At 44.5% G+C, this 17,275-nt stretch overlaps 1 protein-coding gene across 3 annotated transcripts in view; it reads left to right on the top strand.

Moving 5' to 3' along the window:
- Window positions 1–17,275, top strand: part of LIPA (lipase A, lysosomal acid type) — a 51,090-nt gene that overhangs the window by 30,837 nt on the left and 2,978 nt on the right. For 2 of the 3 annotated variants that reach the window (XM_049646085.1, XM_049646083.1), the window contains exons 7-10: window positions 3,786–3,932; window positions 4,748–4,819; window positions 8,769–8,840; window positions 9,573–11,087. In XM_049646085.1, the coding sequence (XP_049502042.1) occupies window positions 3,786–3,932; window positions 4,748–4,819; window positions 8,769–8,840; window positions 9,573–9,806 (525 nt within the window). In that variant the 3' untranslated portion in view covers window positions 9,807–11,087. Of the gene's footprint in view, window positions 1–3,785; window positions 3,933–4,747; window positions 4,820–8,768; window positions 8,841–9,572; window positions 11,088–17,275 lie in introns of those variants that run through there. The other variant, XM_049646084.1, reaches the window with a different exon arrangement.

The following is a 17,275-nucleotide window of genomic DNA, read 5'->3' as shown; positions in this document are numbered from 1 at the left end:
GGCCAGGAGCTGCATTTCACAGAGCACCCTGTGGGATTCTAAAGTAACTAAACAGACTGGTAGTTGAGAACCACTGTCCCAGACAGCGGTGTTTCCTAATATCCTGGGAGAATGACAAAGTGAAAAAATAAATGTCCATAAAGCCTTTGGATTAGCTGCCCTGGGAAATCAGTGCCGCTGCCATGAAAGTTTAGTACCCTCTCAGCCTGCAAAAATATAAATTCTAAAGTCATCAAGATTGATCTGGGCAGGCCTGTAAATGTGTAAGGTGAAGTTTTCTTTCTCCCTACGCGCCCTCCTGCTTTTACATGCTCTCGGTGAGCACTCAGCTCTGAAGGACAAGGTCAACTTCACATTCTTTGTCGGCCAAAAGGAAAGCTTGGCTTCTCATGCTACGAGTCGGTGATACATTGTCCTCTTGTTTTTAGTAGAGAACCTCAGAAGTATATGCATTTATCTATCTATCACATGTGACCATTATGTAGACTCAAAGCCAGGAGCCTTTTCCTTCCCTGCGACCTTGTCTGCACGTGATACTTCTTGATTCTCCCCAGCTAATCTTAATGGGCTTCGTCTGCAGAAGAGGAGCATTTGAGGAGACCCGGTATCTGTCCGTAGATATTGGTTGGCTATCTTGTGGTAGGCAGATTTGATAGAGGTCACAGGCTGTGTGTATGTGGACAGCATTTGCCTGAAGAAGTGCCGAGTATGGCCCATACAGTTTTATGACTTCAAATTAGTTGCAGCCTTTAAGCAGCATATGTAATGTTGGAATCTTGATCACTGGTTGTTTGGAGGGTGTGGGGAGGGGGCGGGAAGGGGGGGTGGGAAGGGAGTGAGAAGGGCGCCGTGCACCACAAAGCAGTCACACCCGTAGGCTGAGCGTAAGCTTTCCAGTTCATCATGGTTCTTAACGCTCCCTAAACATCCCTGTGGGCAGGGTGGCATTTAACACTTGCCACTTTAGGGCGTGCCTGGGCGGCTCAGTCGGTTGAATGTTCAACTCTTGGTTTCGGCTCAGGTCATGATCTCACGGTTGGTGAGTTCGAGCCCCGAGTCGGGCTCTGCGCTGACAGTGTGGAGCCTGCCTGGGATCCTCTCTCCCCACCCCCTTTCTCTGCCCCTCCCTCCCTTTTATTTTATTTTATTTTATTTTATTTTATTTTATTTTATTAATTTTATTTTATTTTATTTTTATTTTTATTTTATTTTATTTTTTTAAATTTATTTTATTTTATTTTATTTTTTTATTTTATTTTACTTTATTTTATTTTACTTTATTTTTTAATTTTTTAAAAATTTATTTAATTTTATTTTATTTCCCTCCCTCCCTTTAAAAAACCCCGAAAGCGTTTGCCACTTTTACACATTTGCATTTTCGTGCTGCCTATGTTAGTTTGCTCCTATATTAGTTTGCTCCTCCCGTGAGGAGGAGGCTGCCCCCTGCCTCGCCCTGGCTTCTGGGGGCTTGCCTGCCATTCCTGGGTTGAGAGGAGCATCCCTTCACCTCCGGCCTTCACCTCCACACGTGTGCGTTCTCCCTGTGTGTCTGTCTCTGCTCACGTTTCCCTATTTCTAGAAGGACCCCGGTCCTGCAGAGCGCCCACCCTGCCCACCACATCCTCACTTGATTGCCTCTGAGAAGACCCTGTCCCCAAATGAGGTCACCTGCTGAGATAACTGGGAATTAAGACCCACCCCCGAGGTCTTGGTAGGCATTTGAATTTTTTCACTCCTGCTTGTCCCTCCAGAGGGTAGGCATCAGCAAAAGCGTAAATTATCGGCGGACAAATTTGGGTTCAATATAAGGAAGGTTGTTTTTCTGTTTCCCATTGCACAGGTGTGTGAATATCCTTGAGGGTGTAGTGACAGCCCCGGAAACACGTGCGCACGGCTTCAGTGGCCATTGGTCAGGGCTTGTGTAGATCAGGAGTCGGCAAGTTTTCTCCAAAGGTCCGTATGGTAAATCTCATTGTCTTTGCGGATCATATGGTCTCTGTTGCAACTGCTGAACCCTGCCGTTGTAGTGTGAAAACAGCCTGAGAGACAGCATAGAAAAATGAGCATGCCCGTGTTCCAATAAAACTTTATTTATAAGCATAGGTAGTGCTGGTGGAAGGAATGAGGAGTTACCATTTAAGGGGGAGAGTTTCAGCTTGAGATGTTGTAACAGCTCTGCAGATGGATAATGGTGCTGGTTGCACAATAATGTGAGTGTACTAATGCCACTGAGCTGAATACTTAAAAATGGTTAAAATGGTAAGTTTTGTGTTATGTGTGATCTATCACAGTAAAAAAGTATTAGAAGAAAAAGACAACGGGCTGGAACCGGCTCACTGACAGTAGAGTTGGATTGGATGTATGTGCCCTACATAGACGCATTGTTGACCAGTCTTGGTTTAGACTCTTTCTTGGAAGTCACTACCAATCTTCCAGCCAGTGAAACTCTTTGGGGATGGTCCTGGGGCGAGTGATCATTAATTGCCCCTTCTTGCTGTGAAAAGTCTGCTGTGAACTTACTTGGTTTTCTGCCCTTTTCTTCACTGGAGACTTAACAAATTTTTTTTAATTTAAATTCAATTTAGTTAATGTACAGTGTAGTATTGGTTTCGGGAGTAGAACCCAGTGATTCATCTCTTACACAGGACGCCCAATGCTCATCCCAACAAGTGCCATCCTCAATGACCATCAGCCATTTAGCCCATCCCCCAGCCAACACCCCTCCAGCAGCTCTCAGTTTGTTCTGTGTTTAAGAGTCTCTTATGGTTTGCCTCCCTCTCTGTTTTTATCTTATTCTTCCTTCCCTTCCCCTATGTTCATCTGTTGTGTTTCTTAAATTCCACATATGAGTGAAGTCACATGATATCTTTCTCTGCCTGACAGTTTTGCTTAGCATAATACATTTTAGTTCCATCAGTGTTGTTGCAAATGGCAAGATTTCATTCTTTTTGATTGCTGAGTCGTATTCCATTGCACATATATTCCACGTCTTTATCCATTCATCAGTTGGTGGACATCTGGGCTCTTTCCATACTTTGGCTATTGTTGATAGTGCTGCTATAAACATGGGGGTGCATGTGTCCCTTGGAATCAGCACTCTTGTATCCTTTGGATAAATTCCTAGTAGTGCTATTGCTGGGTCATAGAGTAGTTCTATTTTTAATTTTTTGAGGAGCCTCCATACTGTTTTCCAGAGGGGCCGCGCACCAGCTTGCATTCCCACCAACAACGCAAAAGAGATCCTCTCTCTCCGCATCCTCGCCACCATCTGTTGTTGCCTCAGTTGTTAATGTTTGGCATTCTGACAGGTGTCCGGTGGTTTCTCATTATGGTTTTGATTTGCGTTTCCCTGATGATGAGTGATGTGGAGCATTTTTCATGTGTCGGTTGGCCATCTGGATGTCTTCTTTGGAGAAGTGTCTATTTATGCCTTTTGCCCATTTCTTTACTGGATTTTTTGTTTTTTTGGGTGTTGAGTTTGATAAGTTCTTTATAGATTTTGGATAGTAACCCTTTATCCAATATGTCTTTTGCAAATATCTTCTCTTATTGCCTCAATTGCCCTTCCCTGGAGACTAAGTACACATCTGTAACATCCGCTTTTGCCTTAGTAAACACATCGTATAAATATCCTCGCATGAACGTCCACTGGTTCCCATTTCTTTTGAGTCGTATGTGGAGACACTGGGCATGTGTCTCTTCTTCTGACGCGGGTCATGGAATCTCATATTCCAGAATAAATGCTGAGATATTCTCGGTTTTCTTCTTCTTTTTTTTTTTTATAGCACTTATTTGGAGTCAGACAATTTCTTCCCCAAAATGAGGTTTTGAAGTGGCTGAGCACAGATGTTTGCAGTCGTGTCATTCTGAAGGAACTCTGTGGAAATGCCCTTTTTGTTCTATGTGGATTTAATGAGAGAAACTTAAATATGGTATGTATGTTCATAATAAAACTTGCTTTAACTTTTAGCTAGTTTATTTTATCTGTGAATATGCTTATTTGTGCTGAAGGATGTGAGAAAAGCAGGAATGACCTCATCCGAGTGCTAACGGGTCTGACACTGAAGAGGTTCAATGTGGGCAAGTGCCTGGAATGTTCTCTGCTGCTTTCCTCAGGCTAGCAGCTTCCCACAGGGTGCCCGTGAGGAACTACTGAGTGAGGACATCTGTCATAATTTATGTCCCGATATTTATATTTATTCTAGTCATCTATTTCTTTTAAAAAACTACTGCATGTATATTTAAATTTGGAACAGCAATTTCCGTGTGTGTGTGTGTTTGTGTGTACGTACACATTTATTTACTTATTTTTATTTCGTAAAATGTAAACCCTTGGCCGGTAAAATGCTGGTGTTTCTATGTATAGTTTGTAATGTTGCATCATGTGAAAACGGATTTTGAGATTCTCGAATGAAGGCTCTACTTTCTCGTTTCTGATATAGAAACAAGGTCTGATTATTATATGAAATTTTGGAAATTCAGAAAAGCTTGTAGCAGAAAATAAAAATGCCTAGTAACCTCAACCCATGCAGCCCTACGACTGCCATGTTGCTCTGTTTCCTCCATATGTATTCTGTGTGTGTGTGGCTGTGCAGTTTTTCTAGAACATATCTGTAGTTAGAGAATTTTTTTTCTTGTTCTTAATCTCCCATATATGAGATTACGGCTTTGAAGTGCAGAATTGATTTATTATCAATGCTTCCTTAACGCTGTACCCATCATTTATGTCAATTTATCTCTTTTGCAGTCTAGAGTGTCGGTGTATATAACACACTCTCCTGCTGGAACTTCTGTGCAAAACATATTACACTGGAGGCAGGTAGGCATTCTGGAGGGGCTGCTGGGGTTTGTATAAAATCAACGTCAGAGGGACCTGTGCCTTCCATGAAGGACTTGTCTGCGAGCCCTTCCCTTCTTGTCGCAGACCAGGCCGGTCGCTTACAAATCAGAGCTGGTTTCCTTCCCCTGAGTCCTGGGTTCCTGTCATTGTGTCATTGTACCCTGTGTGCGTTCACCAAACAGGCTATTGGGCTTGACTTTTTTCTCTCCCCTCCTGCCCCACCCCATCAGTTTCTCACCAAGTCCTAGATTTATTTTATTTCTGTGATGCTTCATCAAGCCAGATTTTTGAGCAGCTTTGAGATGGAAGCTAATGTCAGCATTAACCCGTGAGCACAGTAGGACTGAAGACACCAGTGCATAAACCAGAGCAAACCAGTCAGGGGAGTAAATGGGAGCCACTCACTTTTAAAATGCAGCTTTCATTGTTTTAGCACATACCACAAAAGTAATGCATGCCCATTCTAGAAAATTTAGAGATTATGTACTATAGGAAAAGGATAATAAAAATTGTCTTAGGGATAAAAAACAAAACTCTGCAATTGTCCGCAGAGATAGAAGATGTGTACCAGGAGATAGGAAATGTCTTTGCAGCCTACTGTATACCTCTTACTGCAGATCATTCCAGAAGGAAGTGGTTAAGGATGCAGATAGAAATATAGTTGCAAAAATAGATTAATTAAATTAATCAGGTGACTTTATTTTCGTCTACTTACTCTTTTAATAACTTGTCCCCCCCCCCCCCCCCCCCCCCCCGCCTAACAATATATCAGGGGCTTATATCTACCTCAGGACATATTTCTGTAGAAATTTCCTTCCTAATTTCTTTTTGAACATGAAATAACTCACCATTTAAGCTCCAAACCAAGATGCTGTGGTCTTGGATAGCAGTTGCCAGGCACTGGGCAGTCACTGCCTGCAGCAGAATCACATGAGCTGCCTTTAACATTCCACCTTTTAATAAAATATTGTTTTAAAAAATGAGGGGAGTTGGATTCATAGTAGAGCTGTTGGATTGGCTATAATCTGGCTTCTAAAATATTTTTTTTTTAAATGTTTTATGTATTTATTTTTGAGAGAGAGAGAGAGAGGCAGGCAGAGGCAGAGCACAAGCGGGGGAGGGACAGAGAGAGAGGGAGACACAGAACCTGAAGCAGGCTCCAGGCTCCAAGCTGTCCGCACAGAGCCTGACACGGGGCTCAAACTCACAAACTACGAGATCATGACCTGAGCTGAAGTCGGACGCTTAACCGACTGAGCCACCCAGGCACTCCTCCATTACCTAAAATTTTAAATTACTATTTTTTGCCTTTTCTTTTCCATAGTAAAACATCCTGGGACAGATGTTCTTGAATTAGAAGTGTATCCTTATACCCGAGGCACATTACTTTCTTAGGATACAGTCGTGGGAGTAGACTTCATGGTCAGAGAGATTGGCATAACTTGAAGACTTGCAATACATATTGTACTTTAGCGAGATTGAAACTGTACGTTTTCATTACCATTCAAGACCTAAGAATAACCTTCTGTCACTTAAAAAACCATCCATCCTAATACTTTAACCTTCTCCTCTGCCTCATTATCCATATACCATTATCACAGGAGTGTAACCACAGTGCATGTTCCATTTCATTTTCTGCCTGCTTCCCACTTAATAGTAGTTATGAACAGTTTTCTCTTTCTGTTGTATTATGTTTATTTGTGACGGGGCCACGCTGTTGTACATATGGATGTAGCATAATGTATTTAACCAGATCCCTATCACTGGGCTTCAGCTGATTTCCGGGTTGTTAGTGCGGTGTCCTTCACGTCGTCCTCCTGCTGAAATGCCCTTTCCAGTGCGTGGCGTGAAGTCCTATGCCTCTTGAGCACAAAAGTCAACTTTGGAGTTCAGTCTGAGTTCCAGGCAGATTTTTCCTTTGTACCCCATACTGTCTCCCGTTGCTTTATACAAATGTTAAAAGACACATGTGAGAGAGTGAGAAACTGATGTCTGTCTACAGTGGTGGATTTTCACTGATAATTTGAGCTGAGAACAGGTGCCCTGATGGGTGCGGTGAGTCCAAATTTTATTCCCCTTGTTAAATTTGCTTCAGGTACCGGTGTCTGTCCTTTGCAAGGGCAAAGGCAGACGCTGAACATTTCTCCTGTAGAAGCAGCATTTTATGGCATTGCTAAGAACTGAAGCTTCGCACAAATTGAAAGCAGTCGAGATGAAGCGAGTCTAGGTTTTTGCTCTTTACTGGGCACCACCGACTGGCCCGAGCTGAACAGTTTCCGATTCATTCAGCTTGTCAATTTTGGATTTGATTCTTGGCAGTGTTTAATCTGGGGGATATAGAGGAGGTACGGATTGGTGTCATTTAAAAATTTTTGAAAAAGTGACTTTTTAAATGTTTTAATGTCACTATTCTAAATACGCATCCATTACAGTTTCACATACGGTATTATTCCATGGCTGTAGGTAGAATTGTGCTGGCGTGTGGTACGATTTGGTGATTATACTGGCTATACTCAAGAGTAAGTGTTAAATAAAATCATTAAAGTATTGAGAAAACAATAAAAACAAGGGGTGCCCGGGTGGCTCAGTCGGTTAAGCATCCTATTCTTGATTTCAGCTCAGGTCATGATCTCAGGGTCATGAGATTGAGCCCCGCGTCAGGCTCTGCACTGAGCATGGACCCTGTCTTGGATTCTGTCTCCCTCCCCCTGTCCTTCCCCCCTGCTCACGTGCTCTCTCTCTCTAAAATAAAAAATAAAATAAAATAATTGAATAGTTGAGTGGAGTGGATAGCTAGAAAACATGGGGATTATAAATAAATATATTAACTCATAGATTAATATAAGGATAATACAGGGGCACCTGGGTGGCTCAGTTGATTGGGCAACTGACTTCAGCTCAGGTCACGATCTCACGGCTCTTGAGTTTGAGCCCCGTGTGGGGCTCTATTCTCATAGCTCAGAGCCTGGAGCCTGCTTCAGATTCTGTGTCTCCCTCTCTCCCTGCCCCTCCTCTGCTCATGCTCTGTCTCTCTGTCTCTCTCTAAAATAAACATTAAATTTTTTTTAAATATAAGTATAATATAGCATTTATATTATCCCACAGAGGTATGTTCATACATAATCAATATTTTTACATACTAATCTGAATATATTATTCCACATCCATATGAATCCACCTATTAGCATTAATCCATATATTGTGTGCAATACGTATTTCTTTCCCAAATAAGAGTGTTAACTCTTTGAAAAAGTTTAGGCTTCAAATCTCAGTAAAAAGCCATCACGAAGCTTATCTAACAAGTACAGTTGTCAGCTCAGTGTCCTTCGCGGCATGTGTGCGAAGCTGCTTTATTGGGTCGGACGGTAGCTCTATTCCGATCAGAATAACGTAACTTTGTCACTTAGATTATCGGAGTACAGATGACACACAGTGTTGCACTGGTTTCAGGTGCACGACACAGTGATTTGACAAGTCACGTTGTGCTGTGCTTTCTGCCCACGTGGCCGCCATCAGTCACCACACAACTCCGTTACACTGCGAATGCCATTTTGTTTTTTCAAATTTTTTTGTGTGTTTATTTTTGAGAGAGAGACAGAGTGCAAATGGGGGAGGGGCAGAGAGAGAGGGAGACACAGAATCCGAAGCGGGCTCCAGGCTCCGAGCTGTCAGCCCAGAGCCCGACGCGGGGCTGGAACTCATGAACTGCGAGATCGTGACCTGAGTTGAAGTTGGACGCTCAACTGACTGAAGCCACCCAGGCGCCCCTGATGCCATTTTGTTTGAAATCACAGTTTGGAAATCAAGAATAAAACTGCAGACGATGTAAAATGGACTTCCGAGGATGTAGTTAACTCCTGCAGCCTGGGAGCCTTTCTTGAACTTCTGTGTCACTCAACTTTTTTCCCCCTTTTATCTTCTTTTTTAGGTTGTTAAATACCATAAGTTTCAAGCCTTTGACTGGGGAAGCCACGCCAAGAATTATTTCCATTACAATCAGGTAAAGGCTTCAAAAGTCTTTAGAATTAATGAACTGGGCTCTGAAAGCTCACCGGGGAAGCCACCTGAGTCACAGGGCTCTGGTGGGCTCGGTGCTCCCTGGCTCTGTCCCCATCACCGTCACACATCAGTCACAGTGGCCAGGAGCACAGACTTCAGAGTCAGACTAGCCTCGGCCTGTCACCTGGTCGCTGGCGGGCCTCAGCCACATTACATGGCCAAGATACACAAAGAAACGGACTGTGGTTTGAGTGCTACATGCTCTGCAGCCTGAGGCACTTTGCCCATGCTTGTCTTGTTTCGTTGTTTCCTACGACATCCGTGTGACGGGTGTTCTGGTTGTTATTATGGAAGGCGAGGAAACGGGCCTACGGAGGCCCCGTGGCACGTGTTACATGCGTGGGGGTACGACCCCAAAGCCAGTGCCCCACCACCTGGCTCCCGCGCTTTTCACATCCACTCCCCGGGAGCTCAGCGCCTTCGCGAGGGAACTTAACACTTGTTAGGGTACCCGGCGCGCGGTAACAGCCCGACCGCCGGCAGGTACCATAGTTAGGATTCTGTCACTGCGGCTCAGGTTTCTTCTCATTGTGGTCACGGTAACTTGAGCAAACGGAGACCGCTTTTCACCACGTGATCCTCGCTGGTAAATCTCCCCAGGATTTAAGGAGGATCACGTCGACTGTGTGTGTTTTGTAAATTGAAACGACGCCTCCGGTTGCTTTTATCCTAGACTTACCCTCCCCTTTACAACGTGAGAGACATGCTTGTGCCCACCGCCGTCTGGAGCGGGGGTCACGACTCGCTGGCGGACGTCAACGACGTCAGCATATTGTTGTCCCAGATCACCAACTTGGTGCACAGCAAGCTCATCCCCGATTGGGAGCATCTGGACTTCATCTGGGGCTTGGACGCCCCCTGGCAGCTGTATGACGACATGGTGAAGCTGATGTTGAAACACCCGTGAGCCGTGCCGGCCAAGTTCACCATCCCGCCGGGGATCGGGCAGGTTCAAACGCGTTTGCTTAATTTCTCTAAAATAGTTGTCTGTCTTTCCCAGGATTTTTATATTTTTGTGTGCAATCAGATTATGCCATTGAAGGTGTTCGGGTCCAATCGTGTCTTATTTTCCCTTTTTTTTTTTTTTTTTTTTGGTTTTTTTTGCTTTTTTTGTCCAGTCACGGTGTATTTGAGGCTAGTGCCTCTAACCTACCTTAGCCTTCTTAAGTTTTTTTCAAAATCCCACTGATTCATGAAAGATCCTAACCGTTGTGTAGAGCCTTACAATTTGAAACATACAAATACTGCTTTTTTTGCCTTCACACAGGACACACCGTGGGTGTGTCGGAGTTTTGAAGCCGGGTGGTTTGTTGGCAGATAACCTGACGCTGATTTGAAAAAGCTCAGTGTGTGAAGTATCTGGTTCTCGTCTCTTTGCCTTAAAGGGCTCTTCAGTCCGGTGGCTTTGTGGTCATTAGGGAGCCGAATGCCATATTCTTATGTCCTCATGCAGCAGGTGCAAAGTCAAATCCCGCGATGACCCTGTGGTGCCAGGTGTGAAGATTCTATGGTGAATGTTATCGAATCTAAAAATGTTTAAATTGCTCAGACCAAGCAGCATTGTTTGCCGGAGTCTACAGACAATAGATGGCACTCATTAAAAAAAGACTGACTCCTGTATTTTAAATAGCTTGAAGACTCATACCTGTAACCAAATGTCTTCCCGAGTTCGTAATTGTGTGGCAGGCGATCCCTCCACTCGTTTAAGAACAAGAGTGCTGTGTAGAGGCAATACCGCTCTCTTCCGTGAAATTACTGTATTCTCTTGGCCAGCTGTCGCATCAGCGCCGATGACCAGACACAGGAGCCCAGAGGCTGCCCGGGGCGGGGGAGGCGGGGAGCATCCTAACTCATTTTCCCACAAGAGAAACAGGAGTGTGAATGTTTTGAGATCAGAGCTCAGGGAGTCTCTGTTTTCTAGTTTTCTGTGCGTCCATAGTTTTAATTCTAATTTGCGTGCCTGGTTCAGGACACCCGTATTCACCCGCTTTCCGCATTGCGCCGTTCCCTTGCAATACTGACAGATGGATGGAATGACAGTTGACGTGTTCTTCTGACACAGCTTCTTCAGCTGCAGTAATAAAGGATATTTGGTGTTCACTGATAGATGCAGACAGCATCCTACTACTTTGTAACACTTAAAAAGCCTTGAACTTTTCAATAAAACTGAGTAGCCTCGTAGGCCTGAGGAATTGTGTGTGTATATGTGTGTTTTCTCCTTTACTTAATGGCCATCCTGTACTTCCCTTTCTCTTCTGGAGGGACTGACGCTTTTCTTCCTCATCTTCTCCCCTCCTCCTTACTCTGAGTAAGCTTCACTGACCCTGCCCTTCAACCTTCAACCTTTGATCCCTCACCATGGTGAGGAGGGAGCGGTCTCAAACCTAAGGGAGGGTGGGGCATAGTTTGGAAACGCTGGCTGTCAACCTGATCTCACAGGGTTCACTGAGTGAAACTGAGTGGAAACTAAGGAGAGACCTGGGCGCCGGCTGCAGTGGGACCAGGGGTTCGAGGGGTTCAAGGACTGTCCATCCAGCACCCTCCTCGAGCAAATGAAGCAGCTGAAGCCGGCAGAGACGAGTCATGCTATAGGGTCCCTAAAACATAGATTTGTCGGGGGTGGGGGGGTCCTAAGGCGAGTTCTCCCACTACTCTGTGAGCTTGAGGGCAGATCTGTCTTACTTGTTTCTAAGTATCCAGAATTGAACACAAACCCTGGAATATGGTGAGTCAATAAATCCACGTGGATTTATTGTGTGAAAAACGATACTTTGCCAGTCAGTCAAATGAATTTAGATGCACAAGTAACGTCTGAGAGGGTCAAAGGACTGGAGTGGAATCTGTGTTTTCCCATGGCACCCACAGAAAAGAGTCAGATTTGGGGCACCAGACGTCCAACTTCGGCTCAGGCTGTGATCTCATGGTTCGTGCGTTCAAGCCCCGTGCCTGCTTGGGATTCTCTCTTTCTGCCCCTCCCCCATGCTAGGGCGCGCGCGCGCGCGCTCTCTCTCTCTCTCTCTCTCTCTCTCTCTCAAAATAAGTGCACTTTAAAACAGAAAAGAAAAGAGATTGTACTGGGTGCAAAGGCTATACATGCACAGGAGGATACCACTCTGCTGGCTGGCTGGCTGGCTTTATGTCCCGCCCCCCCCCCAACCCCTTCTCTGTCCTTTGACCAAGGCAAACTGGTGTGGCCAACCAAGATTCTTGGGTAGGGCTGGAAAGAAAGGGACAGTGAATAAGTGTTTTGTTTGTTGTTTTCCAGTGGGAGAGAGCTTACTGGAGCAGGAATGGCTTCAGTGCCATAGGTGACCTGGCTCTGCCCTGGGGGTTCCAGTAGAGTCCCTTGAGATGAGCAAGGCTTTCACACACCAGGTGATACAGATGAGCGGGGGTGGGGGGATGGGGGGGGTTAGGGGGACGAGGTGGGGAAAGGGGGGTTGGTGCATTCCACAGAGTCCACCTCTTACTGGCATGTGTTTCTCTTCCCCTCTTTCCAGACTTTTCTCTGTGGGACTTTTCTTGGGTGTGTGGGACAGTCCAGAGGTGGAGATGTTGCCTAGCTGTTCCTGACACAGTCCTGTCACCTTGCACATTTGCCTTTGTTACTGGCCTCTTGTTCCTGACACTGGTGCCTAGGCCCTTTGTGTCCTTATAGCCCTGGCTGGATTAATGTTTCATCATTGTTTTATTCTACTGTTGCACGAAACAGTCTTGCTTTATCTTTGGCTGAGTGCAGTGCAAGGTACGAGCTTGTGTCTCAAGACGTCCTGTAACAGTTGGTAGGAGTTCTGACTCTCCTTTTCAAGTCAGTTTGACAAATATATTCTTTTGAGAAGGACACAAGGATGTCCACAGATCTCTAGGGCAAGAAGACTAGTTAATATTCTGCCAGCTTGGAACTCGACGATGCTGTGGTCACCCCGGGGAAAGCCACCACCAAATGAAGCTACAATGGAGAACAAAGTCATTTTTTTCATTCGCCACAAGAGGGCACTCTTGGCTTTGCTTCCAAACCTTTTCGTTCCATAAGCAGGCGTTCTCTCCTGTCTCTTCCCCTGGGAAAGGCAGAGAATTTTGATTCATGGGCCAGTTGGTAATTTGAGGACTGGTGAGATCAACCATATCTCGGGTCATTTCCATCCAGGATTATGATCAATTCTTGCCTAATTCATAATAACTGAAAAATGTTGTCAAAGAATAGCTGTGCCCCAATGCGACCTGAAGATAAAATTTTGCCCAATGGGTAAAAGAGTGGTCAGACTTCAGATGTGGAAGAGGAGGTGGGGAAGGCTTTAACCTAGACCTCACGTTTATGAAGGACCACAATTTAGACTATTGACATTATCTCCAAATAATGACGGTTATTTTGTATTTGTATTACAGATGTTCATGTGTTAAATGTGAACATTTAAAATATACTGTATTTGTAACCTTTTTCATTTTGTTTTTAAGAGAGGGAGATATTTTCAAACTGTGACCTCCCTGAAAGGCAACATTAGGTGACAATAATTATTATAATTATTCTGATTTATTGATTTATAATTTTGAGAGTGACAAAGACAGCATGAATGGGGCAGGGGCAGAGAGAGAGGGAGAAAGAATCCCAAGCAGGCCCCACACTGTCAGCGTAGAGCCCGATGTGGGGCTTAGACTCATGAAACCACGAGATCATGACCTGAACTGAAACCAAGAGTCGGACGCTTAACCGATTGAGCCACCCAGGGGCCCCAATAATTATTCTGATTTTGAAAAAGCATGTCACTAATTCATTCAAGGATATTTATTGAGTATCATATCGTGCTAGGTACAGATTTCGAGTTCAATTCCAAACTAAGCAACTAACACTCTTTCTGCCAATTTGTTTTAGTAGCACTGAAAAATACTTTGCATTTGACATCATGCCTTCCAATTTTTAAAACCTTCTCACAGGGCTTAATTCTTTTTTTTAATGTTTATTTATTTATTTATTTAAAAATTTTTTTAAACATTTATTTATTTTTGAGACAGAGAGAGACAGAGCATGAACGGGGGAGGGTCAGAGAGAGGGAAACACAGAATCTGAAACAGGCTCCAGGCTCTGAGCTGTCAGCACAGAGCCCGACGTGGGGCTCGAACTCATGGACCGCGAGATCATGACCTGAGCCGAAGTCGGCCGCTTAACCGACTGAGTCACCCAGGCGCCCCTCACAGGGCTTAATTCTTAACGACTTTTCATGGAGATGATTTTATATGCTTAACATATTTTATTTTTTAATATTTATTCATTTATGAGAGAGCGTGAGCAGAGGAGGGGCAGGCAGAGGGAGAAATAGAATTTGAAACAGGCTCCACACTCTGAGTTGTCAGCATAGAGCCTGACGTGGGGCTTGAACTCATGAGCTGTGAGATCATGACCTGAACTGAAGTCGGACGCTTAACTGACTGAGCCACCCAGGCACCCCTATGCTTTATGTATTTAAAGGGGTTGATGAGCATTCTGAAAATCTCAGTAGAAGCACACACTTATGTGGATGGATAAAAACAAAACATAAAGTGTTTAAAACTAAATATGCAGCAGCCTCGGTGTGAAATAGGGTGTCAGGGAGTCTCTTGGGGGATCTAACATCTCCCATATTCTTCAGCAGCATCGTCTACTGTTTTGGGGTGGGTAAGTAATGTTCTCTGCAGTTTTTGTAAACTTCGCTATAAATGCAGCCCCAACACCAAAGTCCTTCTGTAGGACGACCTTGAAATTGACTCACGGTTCTGCTCTCACTTTGGCTAGGACTTTCTTTTTTTAAATTTTTTTATTAAAAATTTTTTTTCTAATGTTCATTCATTTTTGAAAGACAGAGACAGCATGAGTCGGGGAGGGGCAGAGAGAGAGGGAGACACAGAATTCGAAGCAGGCTCCAGGCTCTGAGCTGTCATCACAGAGCCCGACACGAGGCTCGAACCCACAAACTGTGAGATCATGACATAAAATGAAATCGGACGCTTAACCAACTGAGCCACCCAGGTGCCCCTGGCTGTGACTTTCTATTCAACTCTAACTAGTCCTGACTTTTCTGAGAAGAAGCCTTCATTTAAGAATTTTTTTAAATGTTTACTCATTTTTTGAGAGAGAAACAGCATGCATTGGGGAAGGGCAGAGAGAGAGGGAGACACAGAATCCAAAGCAGGCTCTAGGTTCCGAGGCATCCGCACAGAGCCCGATGTGGGGGCTCGAACCATGAACCATGAGATCATGACCTGAGCTGAAGTCAGATGCTTAACGGAATGAGCCACCCAGGTGCCCCAAGCCTTCATTTTTACAACGAGTAAATTACATTTTAATCTTTGGGATTACTCTACTCTCTATGAGTCTTACATGTTACGGCTGTTGTAACACAGTTCTTATCTCTGATATTCGGCAATATTTGGTTTGGTTAGCTAGAGCAAAGAACATCTTACCCTAATTTGGGAAAGAAAAAAATCATAAAGGTCACATAGAAAAAGATGATGTCATTGGTAATAAATTTTGCCAACTACATGTTGTATTTGTGGAGAGTGGGGGCAGTATCCAAAGTCTCTTGGTGCTGAATAACTTCGAGACTGTGATTAAATATGCACAGACTTGATTGTTGCAGTCTGGTGAAAGTGATCTGATCTCTGGGGTAGCTGGAGAAGAAAGGAATCCTATCCTCTAACGCTGTCAGAAAGATGTTGCCAACATAAAAATGATATACAGGAACTCAAAATCAACTGGAGAAGCGCAAGAAATAGTATGGCCAAAGTCCTAATACCGCCAGAAATCAGTTAAACCTCTCTCAGTACATAGGTTACCCTAAACCACACCAACCAGCGCTCTAGAAAAAAAAAAAAAAATTCTATTTTTAAGCCTTGATTTAGAGCTTTAAAAACGAGCACTGAATCCACAAATACATCTTGAACACTATGTGTAAGGTACAATGCTTGGCATTGTGGGAAAAAATCCTAAAAGATAGAATCTGTGCCCTAAAAAGATCTATTCACCTAGCAAGCCGTTCAGTGTATTTTGTGCAAATGAAGTGTTCAAAGGCACACATTTGCCAGTGTGAGAAATGATGCTGCTTTAGTCCAAACTAATTAGTGTTTGATTCTATTCGGGTCCAGTAAGTGATGCTGGTTTTGGTCGCCCATAATGTGCTAACTTTTTTCCAGCACCCTCCATATGACATTGAGTGAACAGTGATGAGATTTTAACTGACTCCTTTTCCTGAGATGGTTGCATTTGTATATGGGACAAAAACTTCTGTCCTGGGCAGCTGATGGGCCGGAAAAGCAGACAAGACAGTGGCTATTTTTCAAAGTGCTGTGAGCAAGAAGGGGAGAGTCTGGGCCAAGCAGGGGGAAGCCGCGGCCTCTGGGTCTTGCTGCACAGGGCTTTACGCAACCAGCCCTTGGAGACTATTCTAACAGGCTTAGTAATAGAGGACAGAAAAACCAAAGAAGGCAAAGAATGGGCTGGTTGGTCCTGGGGCTCAAAGGAGGCAGTCCTGACGGCAATCTAATAGCTAAATCCAATTTAAAATAGCTAAGTCCCAATCTGTCAATGCCACCCACTTCAAAAAAATCCACGAGAGCACCCAAAGCATCCAAGCATGATAGCCAAAATCACAGGCAGAGGACAGCATGTTCTGGATGGAAATTTGAAGGTTGACTTAATTTCTTTCGAAGGCAAATCTGAGTGATACTTTACCTCTGAACACAATTCGTTCATAAGTCTGAGAGAGTGAGCCCTGATGGTACCTTTGGAGCACTGAGGGGTCCAAGAGGGAAGGAGATCAAGCCCTTCCTCTCCCCAACCCACCCCCCCAGGTGCTGCTTGAGCCATACAAAGTTCAAGGGCAGGCCACGTCTACCAGGAATGGGAAAGAAGGAAGTCCCTGGGTTGCCCTCAAGGTGAATTAGAAATAGCACTGGAGGAGGGGAAGTTTGAAGAGAAGCCTGGATAGAACCCACAGGTTGTTAATGTGCAAGGAACTCCCCAGCAGGGGGCCGGGGGCCTGCAAGGTACCCATCTCTGATACCATCTAGCTCTCCAAGCAATTAGAAAATCTGCCTCTTTCGTTGTGCACTGGCGATCATGAAGCTCAGAGCTGTTTCTGAACCTTTGTCTCATCAACACACAAGCAGAATATCATAATATTCTTGTGGCACATAGAAGTTTTAAAGAAAAAAGGCTGCAGGGCCCCTGGGTGGCTCAGTGGGTTGAGTGGCACACTCCTGATTGTGGCTCAGGTCATGATCTCATGGTTCCTGAGTTCGAGTCCCATGTCCGGCTCTGCTCACTGTGTGGAGCCTGCTTCGGATCTCTTCTCTCCTTCTTTCTGGCCCTTCCCCACTAGCGCTGTCTCTCAAAAATAAGTAAAC

The sequence above is a fragment of the Panthera uncia genome, chromosome D2, assembly GCF_023721935.1.
Source record: "Panthera uncia isolate 11264 chromosome D2, Puncia_PCG_1.0, whole genome shotgun sequence".
Lineage (NCBI taxonomy): Eukaryota > Metazoa > Chordata > Mammalia > Carnivora > Felidae > Panthera > Panthera uncia.
This window is presented reverse-complemented; position numbering and strand designations above follow the sequence as displayed.